General features: G+C 42.0%; 1 protein-coding gene across 2 annotated transcripts in view; it reads left to right on the top strand.

Annotated features, from left to right (window-relative positions):
- Positions 1-16,638, top strand: part of TUBGCP4 (tubulin gamma complex component 4) — a 30,486-nt gene that overhangs the window by 5,494 nt on the left and 8,354 nt on the right. The window contains exons 3-13 of one of the 2 annotated variants that reach the window (XM_084774304.1): positions 216-338; positions 669-722; positions 1,439-1,495; positions 4,174-4,253; positions 9,381-9,582; positions 11,558-11,723; positions 11,876-12,000; positions 14,391-14,441; positions 14,902-15,007; positions 15,706-15,813; positions 16,160-16,298. In XM_084774304.1, the coding sequence (XP_084630430.1) occupies positions 216-338; positions 669-722; positions 1,439-1,495; positions 4,174-4,253; positions 9,381-9,582; positions 11,558-11,723; positions 11,876-12,000; positions 14,391-14,441; positions 14,902-15,007; positions 15,706-15,813; positions 16,160-16,298 (1,211 nt within the window). Of the gene's footprint in view, positions 1-215; positions 339-668; positions 723-1,438; positions 1,496-4,173; positions 4,254-9,380; positions 9,583-11,557; positions 11,724-11,875; positions 12,001-14,390; positions 14,442-14,901; positions 15,008-15,705; positions 15,814-16,156; positions 16,299-16,638 lie in introns of both variants that reach the window. The other variant, XM_084774303.1, reaches the window with a different exon arrangement.

Here is a 16,638-nt window from a genome sequence, read left to right as displayed (position 1 = left end):
CTTAACCATGCCTTGGAGCAGTCATTTCAGTATTTCTTCACCAGGCCCCTTACATACACACTTTATCTTCAGTTGTTTTTCCTCCTTCCACTTGGTAAAACACAGCTTTGATATGGAATTATTTAAACAAATATAAGTACTACTAACAAAAGACAATGTCTTCCTTGGGTTTCAAGTTCTAAGCTGAGAAATTGATGTCTCTTTTTTATTTGCAGGATCACCATCCATCCCAGCAGGGCCAAGGTGGGCTCCATGGGATCTACCTGAGGGCCTTCTGCACAGGGCTGGGTTCAGTTCTGCAGCCTTATCGCAAAGCACTGCTTGACTTGGAACAAGAGGTGAGAAAGAGGTAATATAGAAAACACTGTCTTTGGGCAGTAGTGGATTAGAGCATGCTCCTGACTTGGAAGTGGCCTTTGATAAGGCCAGGTGGTTAAGAGTGAGCTATTTCTTGTGGGGCTGGATGGTACAGTGTTCATAGTATCTCCAGAGTGGATTTTTAAGAGCCCTAGTTTTCGTTTATCATCTGAAAAGTAAATTTATAATCTATTGGTTCTGCAGAGCTTACAACAAACACTGAGCTGCTTGTCACATGCTCTCCGAGTTTATATAGAACAAGTTAATTTAAGTTATTTTGTGTGTAATTCTGATAACTGCTTTTATTGCAGATCCTGGCTGACCCACATCTCTCCATATCACATGTCAATTACTCCTTGGATCAGGTATGCCTTGGAATGCTAAAATACATTGGAGTCTGTTGCTGTTTTTAGAATGATCCCAATTTGTGGCACTATATTAAAAAACTTTTTACTTATAGTTAGAGACAAATAGATATATTTTGTGCATTTGATTAGCTTACTGGATGAGAACTGCTTTAAGAGTGGTATATGGCCGGGCGTAGTGGTGCACGCCTTTAATCCTAGCACTTGGGAGGCAGAGGCAGGCGGATCGCTGTGAGTTCGAGGCCAGCCTGGTCTAGAGAAACCCTGTGCTCAGCAGGAAGGAGCTACCCTAGACTACAAGTCTTCAGTGAGTTCTGAGTCAGCTTAAAAAAAACAACAAGACGAGTTCTACACTTAATTAGCTCTTAGTGCTTCTGTTCTCCATTTGCCTATCTGCAGCCAACTCTGATGTCCAAGTGGCTGCCTTAGGGTACTAGAACTCAAATAGTCTATGCCATTGTACTTTTATCACGAAAACAAAAGTATTCTCTCTCTCTCTCTCTTTCCTTTTCTCTTTTGGTTTTTAGAGACAGGGTTTCTCTGTGTAGCCATGGCTGTCCTGGAACTTGTGCTGTAGACCAGGCTGGCCTTGAACTCATAGAGATTTACCTCTGCCTCCCAAGTACTGGGATCAAAGGCATGTGCTTTTAATCTTGAGTTGATCTTTTTTAAAATCCTGTATTTGATTTATACCCGTAATTTTCTCTACTTTGCAGTTCCAGCTCCTTTTTCCCTCTGTGATGGTTGTAGTGGAGCAAATTAAAAGCCAAAAGGTAAGAACTTTGCTCTAATAAGCATAAGGAAAATCTAATAATCAGTGCTGTTTTACAGTCTTTTGTGGAAGATACTGCTTTTAATAGTTCTTATTTATTATCCCTTTATCATACAAAATGTCAGACAAGCAAAAATAAGACATTATGCTTTCTTTAAACACTGTGTGATTGAGAAAGAGCATGTGGACCTCCCTAAGAAGGTCGCTGAGGTGAGAGCAGGCTGTACTGAGGGTTTGCATGTGGGCAGGAGACCTACTCATTAGGAAGAAGGAAGGTGGTTTCCCGAGAGTTAAGAATCACTGGGCAAAACCCAGCTACTTGCTTCATGTGAGACACTGCTTGTCACAAGTTTCATCACACGTTGAACAGTTAAGAGTCTCCCACTTCAGAAGATCGTCTTCTGAGTGGAGTTAGTATCTATGAGGAAAAATGTTTAGAGATTTTACACTATAGGAATTCTTTCTTCTGTTTGCCCATTATTAGGTGAACTAGACAAATGAATTAAGTGTGCTCAGTTCAGTTCTCCGTGTTGTCTGTTGTGTCTGTGCCTTATTTCTACTATGGTTAGCCAGTTGACTTACCTACCTTGTAAGTCAACTTTCCTTTTACTTTACTTGACCCTTTACTAAGGGTTTTACATGTGTATTTGCATATGCTCAGGGTCACAGAGGGCAAGGTAAATGACAGAATCTGTGTAACTCAAAGACTATGCTCGCCCTACCCAGATCTAGCCAATGGTCAGGACATTCTCCACAGTTGAGTGGAGAGTGGGGACTGACTTTCCCATGAACTCTGGTGCCCCATATTTGACCATGTCCCCTGGATGGGGAGGCCTGGTGGCACTCAGAGGAAGGATAGGAGGCTACCAAGAAGAGACTTGATACCCTATGAGCATGTACAGGGGGAGGAGGTCTCCTTCAGTTATAGGGGAGGGGAGTAGGGTGAAAGTGGGAGAGAGAGAGGAATGGGAGGATACAAGGAGTGGGATAACAATTGAGATGTAATATGAATGAATTAATTTTAAAAAAAGACTATGCTCTTAGTCACTACATTAAACTCTCAAATGGGAGGGAACCCTCTCCATGAATGGAGTTAGTAATGAGGGCACAGAATTCCATGACTAGCTACATATCGCTGTTGCCTTTCAGCTTCCAGCCGGGCGGTGGTGGTGCACGCCTTTAATCCCAGCACTCGGGAGGCAGAGGCAGGTGGATCACTGTGAGTTCGAGGCCAGCCTGGTCTACAAAGCGAGTCCAGGACAGCCAAGGCTACACAGAGAAACCCTGTCTCGAAAAAACAAAAAAAAAAAAAAACAAAAAAAAAAGCCTTTCAGCTTCCATCGGCTACAGAAAGATCAGGGAACAAATACAGAGACGTAGGTGACTGACCTTTCATACCTGGCCAGGTAGTGATAGGGGAACTAGTGTGCTAGAGCTCCACAGTTCAAAACTGAGGTGGTTGAGAGCATGGGCTGAGGGGGAGAGTGGGGACCATTTGCAAATAGGCTCATCCCAGGGGATTGTCTTTAGAGTGACGATTGTGTGATACTTTAAGTTTACTAAAAGCTTAAAATAATACACTTAAGATAAGCATATACAGTTAGGACACACAAATTATACCTCAGAGTGATTTATAAGAAAAGCCTAGAGGGCACAGAGACCTCCAGTTAGGGGCAGGGTTCATATCTAATAAGTAGTCTGACTTGGGCCTTATGAAAGAAAGACTTTTCCTTGATTTTTGAAATGCCAACTCCCATGACTCTGGTTTCTTCAATGAATTGGGGCTCTAAACCAGTGTACATATTAGAGTATATTAATAGGCACTGGATATGCTTGTTAAACCATAGGTATCTGGGCATTACCCTCAAAATTTGCATTTCTGTCACCTTCACAGGTGTCCCTGACAGACAGACAGACATTTATTTATTTATTTGCTTACTTACTTAATTTTTACCAACGTGGTATAAAATAGAGTCATTTGGGAAAAGAGACCTCAATTGAGAAAACATCTCCACCAGATTATCTGTAGGCAGATCTGTAGTGCATTTTCTTGATTAATACTTGATGTGGGAAGGCCCAGCTCAATGCAGGCAGTGCCACCCCTGGGCAGGTGGTCCTGGATGACAAGGCTGAGCTAGCCATGGTGTGGGTTGAGGCTGGGGGAGCACAGTAAGCAACATTCCTCCATGGCCTGGGCTTCAGTTCCTGCCTTGAGCTCCTGCCCCTACTTGCCTTCATGATGGCCTAGGAACTATAATCCCAACACTTGGGAGGCAGAGGCAGGTGGATCACTGTGAGTTCGAGGCCAGCCTGGTCTACAAAGCGAGTCTAGGACAGCAAAGGCTACATAGAGAGACCTTGTCTCAAAAACACACACACACACACACACACACACACACACACACACACACACACACACACACACAAAGGAACTATAAGCTGAAATAAAACCATCCCCCAACAAGTTGCTTTTGATCATGGTGTTTTGTCCCAGCATTAGAAACCTAAGACAACAGTAACACTGATGATGCTGAGGGACGGTGAAGCTGTCTTTGTGCATGGACCATATAGACGTCCCGTGAGAGACTATATCAGCCTTCTCTACTGGACTCTGCTTTCGTAGTTGATGCAGAACATGAGTTTATGTGACCTAGATTGACAAGGCTGTATTTCCCACAGATTCATGGCTGTCAAATCCTGGAAACCGTTTACAAACACAGCTGTGGGGGGCTGCCTCCAGTTCGAAGCGCATTAGAAAAGTAAGTCATGGCTTCCATAAATATTGGGAGTACAAGTGGGAGTCAGATGACTCTTCTTGTCATGTTTTATTTTCAGGTCATATCAGGTAGATGATCTTTTTAATGTGTTCTTGTATTCGGTTTGCAAGTGTGTTATTGAGAATTTTTGTATCTATGTTCATAACAGAAATTGGTCGTAATTCTCTTTCTTTGTTGGGTCTTTATGTGGTTTGAGGAGTATTGACATTCTTCTTTGAAAGTATGGTAGAATCCTGTGCTAAAGCCATCTGTCTTGGGCTTTTTTGGTTGAGAAAATTTAATAACTGTTTCTACTTCACTAGGGGTTATAGGTCTGTTTAAATTGTTTATCTGATCTTGAGAAATTTATTCATTTCCTTTAGATTTTCCAATTTAATGGAGTACAAGTTTTTAAACTAAGTCCTTCTGATTATCTGGACTTCCTCAGTGTCCGTTGTTATATCCCCTTTTCATTTCTAATTTCGTTTTTTGTTCTTGTAGAGGTGTTTCTTTTTTTCAATTTATTTAGTCTTATTTTATGTTTATTGATGTGAGGGTATCAGATCACCTGGAACTGGAGTCACAGACAGTTGTGAGCTGCCATTTGGGTGCTGGGGACTGAACCTGGGTCCTTTGGAAGAGCAGGCAATGTTCTTAACCACTGAACCATCTCTCCCCCTACTCCATTCCTAATTTTGTTAATTTGGATATTTTCTCTCTGCCATTTAGTTAATTTGGATAAGAGTTTGTAAATCTTACTGATTTTCTAAAAGAACCAGCTCTTCGTTTCAGTGAATCTTTGTATTATTTTTGTTTGTTTCTATCTCACTGATTTCATCCTGAGTATGAATATTTTTTGTTGTCTACTCCTTTTGAGTGTGATTTCTTCCTTTTCTAGAGCTTTCAGGTGTGTTGTTAAGCTACTAAGATGAGATTGACCTTTTTTTTTTTTAAGTAGACACAGTGCTATGAGCTTGCCCCTTAGAGCTGCCTTCACTGCCCTCCATAAGTCTGGATGTGTTGTGTAGTCATTCTCATTCTTTTCTAGAAAGTCTTCCTTTCTTCTTTGGTTTTTCAAGACAGGGTTTCTCTGTGTAGCCCTGGCTGTCCTGGACTCTCTTTGTAGACCAGGCCGGCCTCGAACTCAGAGATCTGCCTGCCTCTGCCTCCTGCGTGCTGGGATTACTGGCGTGGGCCACCACACCCAGCTAAGTCTTCCTTTCTTAACGTCTGTCTTGACTCATTTTTCATTCAGTAGAGAGTTGCTCTGTTTCTGTGGGTTTGTAGGCTTTCTGTTGTTGATATTGAGCTTAATCCTTGGTGGTCAGATAGGATGCAGGGAGTTATTTCAATTTTTTTGCATATGTTGAGACTTGCTTTATGTCCATATTTGTGGTCAATTTTGGAGAAAGTTCTATGAGGTTCTGTGTGTTTGGATGAAATGTTCTATAAATATCTGTTTCATCCATTTGGCTTATAACATCACTTAGCTCTAGTATTTTTCTGCTTAGTTTTTGTCTGGATGACCTGTCCATTGGTAAGAGTTGGATATTGAAGTATCCCACTGTTAGGGTGTGAAAGTCAATATGTAATTTAAGCTGTAGCCATGTTTCTTTTATGAATTTGGGTGCCCTTGTGTTTGATGCATGGATGTTAAGAATTGAGTGTCTTCTTGGTGGAATTTTTCTCTGTTGAGTACTTAGTGGCCTTCCCTAGCTCTTCCAGTTGGTTTTGGTTAGAAGTCTATTGTGTCAGATATTATAACGGCTACACCAGGTTGCGTCTTAAGATCATTTGCTTGGAATAGCTTTTTCCATCCTTTTACCCTTAGGTGATGTCTATCCTTGATGTTAAGGGGTGTTTTTTGGGTACTGCAGAAAGATGGATCCTATTTCCAAATCCATTTTGTTGTCTTGTTTTGGGGGACTTGAGACCATTGATGTTGAGAGATTATTGATGAGCAGTGTTTGTTGATTCCTGCTATTTTGTTGGTGGTGGGTGGGTGAGTGTTTCCCCTCTTCTGATTTGCTGTCTGGAGCTATTTATTCCTCGTATTTTCTTGGGTGTGGTTAACCTCGTTAGGTTGCAGTTTTTTCAGGATTTGTAGACAGTGCTTAAATTTTGTTTTATCATGTGATGTCTTATTTCCTCCATCTAAGGTGATTGAAAGCTTTGCTGGATATACTAGTCTCTGGGCTGGCATCAGGGGTCCCTTAGAATCCGTAGCACATCTGTTCAGGCCCTTCTGGCTTTTAGAGTCTCCTTTGAAAAGACAGATGTAATTCTGAAAGGTCTGCCTTTATATGCTACTTGGCTTTTTTCCCTTATGGCTTTTAATATTCTTTCTTTGTTCTCTAGTGTTTTATTATGTATGCAGTGGACTTTCTTTTCTGGTCCAATCTATTTGGTATTCTGTATGTTTCTTGTACCTTCATAGGCATTTCCTTCTTTAGGTTAGGGAAAATTTCCTCTATAATTTTTTTTGTTGTTTTTGTTTCTCCAGTATTTATTTAGCCTTGGCTGTCCTGGACTTGCTTTGTAGACCAGGCTGGCCTCAAACTCACAGAAATCTACCTACCTCTGCCACCTGAGTGCTGGGATTAAAGGTGTGCGCCACTGCACCCAGCTAGTTTGGGTTTTCTTTTGAGTCAGTTTCCATTTTCATGTCTTGCACGGTATTATTCATTTCCTTCCACTGTTTTCTGTAGCTTTCTTTAATGGATTTATTAATTTCCTCTTTAATGACTTATCATATTCACAAAGACTATTTTAAGGTCTTTTTCTTGTGCTTCATCTATGCTGCATATATCCTCAGGGCCTGCAGTGGTGGGTAGTTAGGCTCTAGTGGAGATAGAGTGTCCTGGCTGTCACTGTGTTTTCATGCTGGCATCTTGGCATCTGAATTTAGGAAGATTATAATTCTAGGTGGTGATATTTGGTCTTGTCTTTGTGGAGTGGATGTTTTGTTTGTTGGTTTCTGCTTCCTCTCTAGTGGGCTATGTATTACCTGGTAGAAAATGCTTCTGGGGTCCTGATAGCTATGGCCACTGGGGGTTCCAGGTAAAATGAGAATGGGCTGGGGAAGGGACTGAGGGGCCCACCAGAATCTGCCTAGTCCCCTGGAAATGGAGCAGAGAGGGAGAAGCATCCACAACAGGAGGTCTGCTATAGAGCTGGAGATGAGACTGGGGGTTAGAAGTGGAGGAAATGGAGGGAGAGTGAAGATCTGCAGTTGGCCTACTTGCCTCCCTGCTCAGTAGCCTGTGGGTTCCCAGGCTGGAGTTTGGGCTGGGATAAAGTGGATTGGGGAAGGAGGATAGGATGAGAAGACCTGCCTGAGCCACTGGGGATGGGATGGGGTGGGGCGGAAGGCAGGGGCAGCAGGGGGTCTGCTACAGAGCTGCTGATGAGACTGGGGGATTGGGTTTGGAAGAGCAAAGGCAGAGGTGAAGATTTGAAGTTAACCTACCTGCTTACCTGGCCGGAGTGCTTTTTATTTTTATTTTTTTAATAAAGAATTTCCTTTGAGTTTGTGTATTTTAAATAGTAGACAAAAGCTCTATTTCTCTTTTTTCTCCAACTCTTTATTTTGAAATATATCAATTGTACAGAGAAGTTGAATATGAAGCACTTGGTCATCCTTTACTTTTACCAATTGTTAACATTTTGTCCAATTTATCTTTTTCTTTCTCTATATGCATATGAAATATGTACACATTCTTTAGTTCTGGGTCATTAGGAAGTAGTTGAATTCTCTTTTTTAAAAACAACCTCAATATCATATTATTCCCTAAAAAATTAATAAATAAGTAATATGATATTTTAAAATATTTTAAAATTTCTCTACTTGTTACCTAGAACTTCAGTATAGCTGTTCTATTTTTCACAATCCAGAATCTAGTACATTTTCATATAATTGCATTTAGTTGTTATGTCTTTTAAGTCTATCTCTCTATGCCCTCTCCTTCTCATTTTCTTGGTGCTGTGTGTGTGTGTGTATAATTTTTTTATTCAGAGTCTATTCAGTAGCCTAGGCCCTCCTTGAACTCATAGTGATCCTCCTTCCTCAGCCTTCAGTTGCTGGAATTATAGGCATGAGCCATACCTGAGCTTTTAAAAGTCTCCTTCAGTTTAAAATAGCATCTTGGAGTAGAAGAGATGGCTCAGTGGTTAGGAGCAATTGCTGCTTTTCACAGAACCTAGATTTAGTTCTCAGCACCCACAGCTGTGTATAACTGCAGCTCTAGTAGGATTAGATAGCTCTACCCTCCACAGGCACCCGCACTCAGGTGACACATACACAAAAGCACACATAAACATAAGAATAATTTTTAAAATATTTAGAATAGACAGCCCTCTTATCTTTTGATGTTGTCTTTGATGACAACACTTGGAAACTCTTAGCAGTTGCTGTTGAATGCCCACAGTTTAAATTTTTCTGATTCATTCTTTCTAATTTTATTCAATTTAGTTTTTAGCAAGAAGACTACACAGGTGACATTGTTTCAGAAGGCTGTTTTCTCCCGTGATGATGCTGTGTGGTTTAGGTGTTAGTATCTGTCAGGTCTCTCTATTGCAGAGATACCTTTACCTCTGTGTAATGAGTATGCCCTCTGACCGCCCTTCAAGACCATCTCAGTAGCCATTCCCCAACTACATTCCTGCATTTTATTTTGGTTTCTAAGTTATGCATTTTATTTTGGTTTCTAAGTTTTATTTGAGTACTATGTTACTCTGTCAGTCTGGTATTCACATATTGAATCTTTTTCCTTATGCAGTTTCCAAGAAGAAGAAAACAAAATGAAGGCTATGTTAAATAGAAAGTGACTCCATTACATCCACTTAGACTCATTAGTTTTGGAATTTACACAAAGAACAAAAATATTTGTTCTAAAAGAACATTTCCTGAGCTTAAACAAGTATATAGAACAGGTTGGACTTAAATATGTACTTATTATATATGAAAGTTAGTCTGTAAGCAATAAAATTAGCACAGATATTTTTACCTTGTTTCCCCATTACTTACTAAACTCTCAAGCTTCCGTCTGTCCACTCTGAATTTTAAGCATGATCTCCGGTCATGGTGAGTTTCAGTAGCTTGGTAAGGCTCTTGCTGCCTTCTCTCCTCAGAATCCTGGTTGTATGCCATGGAGTCATGTATAAACAGCTCTCGGCCTGGATGCTGCATGGACTTCTCTTGGACCAGCATGAAGAGTTCTTCATCAAACAGGGTCCATCGTCTGGTAATATCAGTGCCCAGCAGGAAGAGGATGAAGAGGATCTGGGAATTGGAGGCCTGACAGGAAAACAGCTGAGAGAACTGCAGGACCTGGTGAGGGCATAGCAGGAAGCCCAGGACAGCCATCTGTCAGGAACACCTGTAACTGACTCACCTGCCGACCCTGGCTGCCTCCCATGGGTGGATTAGTTAGAAGCACAGAGTTTTCCTCTTAACTAGTTAGAGACTACAAAATAGAAAGTGATACGTTTTATCTATGTGTAGCTTTTCATGTAATTTAATAGACTCCTCAAACTCTTGTGTTGTCCACGCTTATGTGTTCACCGACTGGCTCACTTACCTTATTGTATTCATTGACTGTTAGGTTCAGGGCACTCTTACAGGTGCCCAACTACACAGGCAAAAGTATATATATATATATATATCCTTAAGATGCTTATAATTTGATGGAAAATAGAGAAAAGTAAACAGTTACATTATAGTGTACCAGATGCTCTGCAAAAGAGTGCAGATGTTTTGTTTGTTTTTTGAAATGTCTTGAAGTGGCGATTTATAATTAATCAAGCCTTTTCAGTGGAATATATTTTTAAATTTCAAATTTTGGTAGGATAGGTCACGGCCACGCAGAGATTGTCTGTAATGGTAGAGGTTATGAAGGACAGGGCTCCTTGGAAGAACCATGTGAGTTTGGTCAGGCAAAGCTAAAGCATGTAGTGTGCGTGGTAGAGGAGCAAGGGAGGTGGCCATGGAGAAAGGGGCTGAGTGAAGCAGAGACAGAGCCCTGAGGCCTTTGTGAACAAAACGTTTTAGACTTGAACCTGAAAAGGGCTGAGTGCTATTGGCTAATCCAGGCAAGGAGTAACAGGCAAGGAGCGTGGTGGTGCATATCTGTGGTCTCAGAACCCTACAGGACAGGCTGAAGCAGCGCGAGCACCATTAGTCCAAGGCCAGGCTGGCCGGCAGTGAGACCCTGACTCCCCTGCCCCAAACAAGAACAGGAAGATGGATGTGGTGGTACAAATCAGTAATCCCAGGAATGAGGCAAAAGAATTATTGCCAAGTTTGAAGCTGCTCTAGTCTGCATAGGGAGTTGTAAGCCAGCCTGAGCTGCTAGAGTGAAACCCTGTCTCCAAAACAAAAATAAAAATCAAGAGTGGTGGCAAATAGACCAGTTAATAGAGTCTTAGGGATTTTCTTGGGTGAAAAATGTTAACAGTGAATTTAGAGGCAGGTAGAGAAGCCTGAGAGAAAGTTTCGAAAATGGAGTTAATAGCCCTTTAGGGATTGGCAGTGAGTCAAGAGTGAGGTTTTGCCTTCAGCTGTTAGGCACTGGGTGAGTAGTGAATAATAGGCAGTGTGTATTGGTGGTGTTTGTTGTAGGCATCAAACCTGAGGCCAGACGAGCCTTCTACATCTGAGCTGTATTCCCAGCTCAAGGTCTAATATGGGATGTGCTGAGTTTAAGAAGTCCGTGGAAAATGCTCAGTGGGCCAAGCCTTGCTGAGTAGTGTAGCTTGCTCTGAAACTAAACATGGAGTAGTGACCATGTAGCTTAGAAGCCTTTACTGTGCAGCCGTGGGAAGCTGCAAGAGGGTATCTGTAGTGTCTAGTAGGTCCGCAGCATATATAATTGCAGGTCTGTTTAAAAATAATTCTGTTGTGATGCCTCATGAAGCTATGTAAGAGGTTATCTCTGAAAGATGCAGAACAGGAGAAAAGAGTCCAAGATAGGTCTTAACCTGGAAAATACTAACTAATTCTTAGAGTTGTACAAACAAGGAAGCTGATGGCCTGCCAACTTGACACAGTGGTAAAGCCTTACTTTAAACTCAGGGCTAGGTTCCATTTGTCAAAGTGCTTGTGCAGCTGTGAGGGAAGCCCTGGGGTCAAATTCCCAGAACTCACCATGCCACTGTTTTCTGTGAAAGTGAAATAAATTGCCAGAGCTGGTGATTTAAGACTTGTGAAACTTCAGGTTTACACCCTGATTACCAACATCACAGATCACAGGTTAGGGGAGTTAAGGCCCGCTGTCCTACTTCATAAGGTGGCTTGTTTCCTTAACTAGCGCCTAATTGAGGAAGAGAACATGCTGGCCCCATCTCTGAAGCAGTTTTCCCTGCGGGTGGAGATCTTACCATCCTACATTCCAGTGCGAGTTGCTGAGAAAATCCTCTTTGTTGGAGAGTCTGTCCAGATGTTTGAGAATCAGAATGTGACCCTGACGAGGAAAGGTAAGAATGCCCTGGTTCTGTTGGCCACCTCCTCAGAGGGACACTGGCTCAAAGTACGCTGGGAACTGCCTCAGCAAAACAGCTCTTATAGTTGCCTGGGCAACTGAGGCCCCTCCCCCTCCCCCTCTGCCTGACTCCTTCCTACTCCACAGGGTCCATCTTGAAGAACCAGGAGGACACGTTTGCTGCAGAGCTGCATCGGCTCAAGCAGCAGCCACTCTTCAGCCTGGTGGATTTTGAGCAGGTGGTGGATCGGATTCGCAGCACTGTGGCTGAGGTCTGTCTTCTGTCTTCTACTGTTCCAGAAGAAATGAGGTTGGAGAGGATTAAAGGGCGAGAAGGAGGGGGAGGGGAGGACAGGAAGAAAGGGAAGGAGGACCTGGAGAGATGGCTCAGTGGTTAAGGGCACCAGAATCGATTCCCAGGACCCGCATCGAGGCTTACAGCCGTCTGTCACTCCAGGGCCGTCTTCTGACTTCCAAAGGCTCTAGGCAGGTGTGTGGAGACAGACCGTCATTTAGGCCAGCACCCTCACACAAAAAACATAAATAAAGAACTTCTGGTTTTCACATAGAAGTAGAATTGCTGAACACAGCACTCGGGAGGCAGAGGCAGGCGGATCTCTGTGAGTTTGAGGCCAGCCTGGTCTACAAAGTGAGTCCAGGACAGCCAAGGCTACACAGAGAGACCCTGTCACAGGGGGAGAAAGTGTTTATATCTGTATACATTAGTTAAGTAAAACTATTTGTCTCTCTGTCTTGTTCTTGGATAGTTTTAGAGTAAAAATTACATAATCCTTATAAAATGGGCTAGGTAAACTGCTTTTCTTTTTGTTGTTATTGTTAAAAACATCTTATATTAGCAATTGTTACTGAAAGTTTAGGTTTACCTAAAAAGTAATCTAAGCTAGGCTTTCTTCAGGAAGAAAAATTGTATAGATTATGTTTAAAACTAAATTACCATAAATTTTTTTCTTGTAACAACTTTGATACTCTGTAGTTTAGGAACTTAACTATCTTAGGTAGATTTAATTTTTTAAAGATACTTGCTTGTCTGTAATTATGTTTTGTTTTGTTTACTTAAATTCTGCTTTTTAAAAATTCTTTTGTAGCCAGGCACTGGTGTTGTACGCCTTTAGTCCCAGTACTTTGGAGGCAGAGGTAGGCAGAACTCTGAGTTTGAGGCCAGCCTAGTCCACAGAACAGCAAGGGCTACACAGAGAAATGCTTTTTAGGAAAAAAAAATGATAATAATAAATTTAATTAAATAATTAGAAATAATAAAAATATTCTAAAATTATTATTTTGTGTGTCTGTGTGTGGTAAATGTACTTATGTTACATATGTGTGTGCACACATGCACCAGAGCTCAGCTTACTTTATCTTCCATTTTCACTCTCTGCCTTACTTTTTAGGAGAGCATCACTCACTGAACCTAGAGCTCACTATTTAGGCTAGTCTGGCTGGCCAGTGAGTCCCCAGGGTCCACTTGTCTCCCAGCATTGGGTTATAGTCATGTACCCAGCTTTTGCGTAGGTGCCGCAGATCTGAACTCACATCCTTGTGAATAGCAAGCTCTTCCTTCACTGAGCCATCTCACCAACCCCAATTTTTCTCATTTTTGTTTAATCTTATTATGCTTTTATTAAAATTAATAAACTAGTTAGAACGAGCTTTTTCCCCCTTAATTTTTAATCTTTTAGGTCATTTTTAGTTGTCTTTATCTTTTTCCCCCATCTTACTTTAAGTATTAAAACATACTAGCTTATGCATAAAAACATGAATTATATATAAATGGAAAATCATATAGTATTTCAATGCATATATAAGTTGTATGATTTTTTTTACTTGTATGTGTATTATGCCTACATGCATATCTATGTACCACATGCCCAGCTGGTGCCCTCAGCCAGAAGAGGGTGGCAGATTCTGTGGAACTGGAGTAACAGATGGTTGTGAGCCACCTTCTAGGTGCTGGGAATCAAACTCATGTCCACTGGAAGAGTAGCCAGTGCTATTTTCTGATTAGCCATCTCTCCATCTCACCAAAAATGGGATTGCTGCATAAGCAAGGCTGTCCTGGAACTTGGTGGTCATCTTCCTGGTACAGTCTTCCCAATGCCGGACTGACAGGCATGTACCAGTACACCCGGTTCTTTTTTCCTCTTTATAAGTCATGAACTAATGGAGATTTTAGCTAATGCTTTTCCTGCATCTCTTAGGGTAACCAGATGGGTTTTTCTCTTTAATGTAGTAGGTTACACTCATGCTTTTTTGAGATAGGGTCTGATTATGTAGAGATTCCTCCTATTCTGGAATGTGCTAGATAGATCAGGCTGGCCTTGATCTGACAGAGCTTCTACTCTGCTTCCCAAGTGCTAGAATTTAAGGCATGAGCCACCATGTTTGGCTACATTCACAGGTTTTTAGAAGTTGATTGAGACAAGATTTACATAAATATTCAACATTGTAGCATTTTAAAAATGATATTCAGTCCAGTGGTTTTTAATTTCACAGAGTTGTGTTTGCAACTATCACCATTAATTTTTATCTTGCATAGGTTTTGTTTTATATCTGTTTAAAACTATTTGTTAATTCCTAGAATTAGCTGAACTTGGGTTCACTATAATGAAATTTTATGGTTTTTTATGTTTTAATCTCATCACAGCACCTCTGGAAACTAATGGTAGAAGAATCAGACTTACTGGGTCAGCTAAAGGTAATAACTGATACTCTCTTAAATCTTGAAATAATTCTGGAAAGCACTCTTGCCTAGACTTCCACAGTAGACTCTTTGGTTCTTACTCAAGTGAGTGGGGGGCGGATATATATATATAATTTTTTTTTTAAGGTGGCTGGAGAGATACCGTGGGTGCAGGGAACCGAACTCTTATATTTATGGTTGTGAGCCTAGCCTTTAACGGCTGAGCCATCTCTCCAGCCAAGGAAAATATATTTTATGTTATAAATCTTCCATATCCTAAAGATTCAAGTTACTTCGTTCGCTGTGATCTAAATGCCATCAAATACAGAGTCCTCCTCTTTGAGGGGCTGCTCCGTTGCCAAGCCTGTGTCCTTCAGACTGATAGTATCGGTCTCTGTGTGTCTCAGTTCCCTAGGGGCAGTAAGGGCCTTCAGGCTCTGATTCACTGACTTGTACATTGAAACTCTTTCCTCAGATCATTAAAGACTTTTACCTTCTGGGACGAGGAGAACTATTCCAGGCCTTCATTGACACAGCTCAACACATGTTAAAAACACCTCCCACTGCAGTAACAGAGCATGGTAATTGTCATATGGCCCTGAGAGTAAACAGTTTCTCGGCTGATGTTGTGTGTTGCGTGTTTGCCTGCAGAGGCCAGAAGATAGAGAACTTGAGTCACAAGCATTTGTGAGCTGCCATGTGGGTGCTCGGAAGGGAACTCGGGTCCTCTGCAAGAGCAGCCAATGCTCTTAACTACTAGCGCTATAGGCCCCAAAGCCCATTTTTATCTGGTATATAATGGAAACCTCAGAGAGCCTGGTTAGAAAACAATTTGCAGTCATATCCAAAGCTCCCTTATGCTTGGGGTATAACTGGGTTTCAGAACAACTACAGCAAATGACCTCAGTCCTATCAAGACTTTTGTCCTTACCTTTGATCCCCACCCCACCCCACCCCACCCCCACACACCACGCATAGACATCAGTAATAGCCCAACCTGGTCTCTCTGGGAGCAAAATCTAAAAGTCTAGTGACGTGCTTTGTTTTAGTTGGCCCTCCCAGATCACATGGCTATCATTTAACAGTGAAGAAGTCAAGCATTAGGATATGCCTCTTTCAGCCAAGTGTCTTCCCAATGGCTGCCTCCATCCAAGCACAAGAAAAAATAGCAAGGATCTGAGTCAAGAAAAAGAAAATGAGAGAAAAAATGGAGGGGGTTGTTTTTCTAGCTTAGTGAAACAGTGGCAATCCCCAGTACTTGGGTGCTCTCTCCCTGCAGATGTGAATGTGGCCTTTCAGCAGTCTGCACACAAGGTGCTGCTGGACGATGACAACCTTCTCCCTCTGCTGCACTTGACCATCGAGTATCACGGGAAGGACCACAAAGGTTTGCTGTGCCTCCTCTCTGCATCTTCTGGTCATCATTATCCCTCCACAGATGCTGTCTAGCTTTGGACTTAGAAATCATCCTGTCTAGTACTCTAACTTTGTACAGGTATAAATGTACTTCCAGAAAGGTTGAGGTGGTCTGTCCAAGGTTATTAATGAGATTGCATCTATGTTTTTTTCTAAAACACCTCTCAGAACAAGCCCTCACAGATGTCCCTTCACTTTTACTGCCACTCAGGGCAGCTTTTCAGCAGCACTGAAGTCTCATTTTAGGTGTCTAATTCTTCTTCTCTCTTGTTCTGTTTAACCAAGTTATATTTTTATTATCTTCTTAACCGTAGCAGATGCCACCCAGCCCCGAGAAGTGCCTTCTAGGGACACATCCCCCCGGGAAGGCCCCGCATCGGGCTGGGCCGCGCTCGGTCTCTCCTACAGAGTCCAATGGCCACTGCACATTCTCTTCACCCCAGCTGTGTTGGAAAAGTGAGTATTAGCACCTTACATCCAAGAAGTGAGCTGGAATAGGATTGGTGCAAGCAAGCCGGTCGTCCAGCTGCTTTCTATACTAGTAGGCGAGAGGCTGCCTCACTTGTCTTCAGGGCCACACGGGAGTTCTGGTTTGTTTTCTCTTGCTCTAAAAGACTATAATGAAAAGCAGCTTGGGATGCCAGAGAGATGGCTCAGAGGCTAAAAGTACTGGCTGCTGCTCTTCCAGAGGTCCTAAGTTCAATTCCCAGTAACTACATGGTGGCTCATAACCATCTATAATGAGATCTGGTGCCCTCTTTGGGTGTGCAGGCAGAACACTGTATACATAGTAAAT

This window comes from Acomys minous (assembly GCF_964271855.1).
Source record: "Acomys minous genome assembly, chromosome: 3".
Taxonomy (NCBI): domain Eukaryota; kingdom Metazoa; phylum Chordata; class Mammalia; order Rodentia; family Muridae; genus Acomys; species Acomys minous.
The sequence above is the reverse complement of the archived record's forward strand: the minus strand, read 5'-3'. Positions and strand labels throughout refer to the sequence as shown.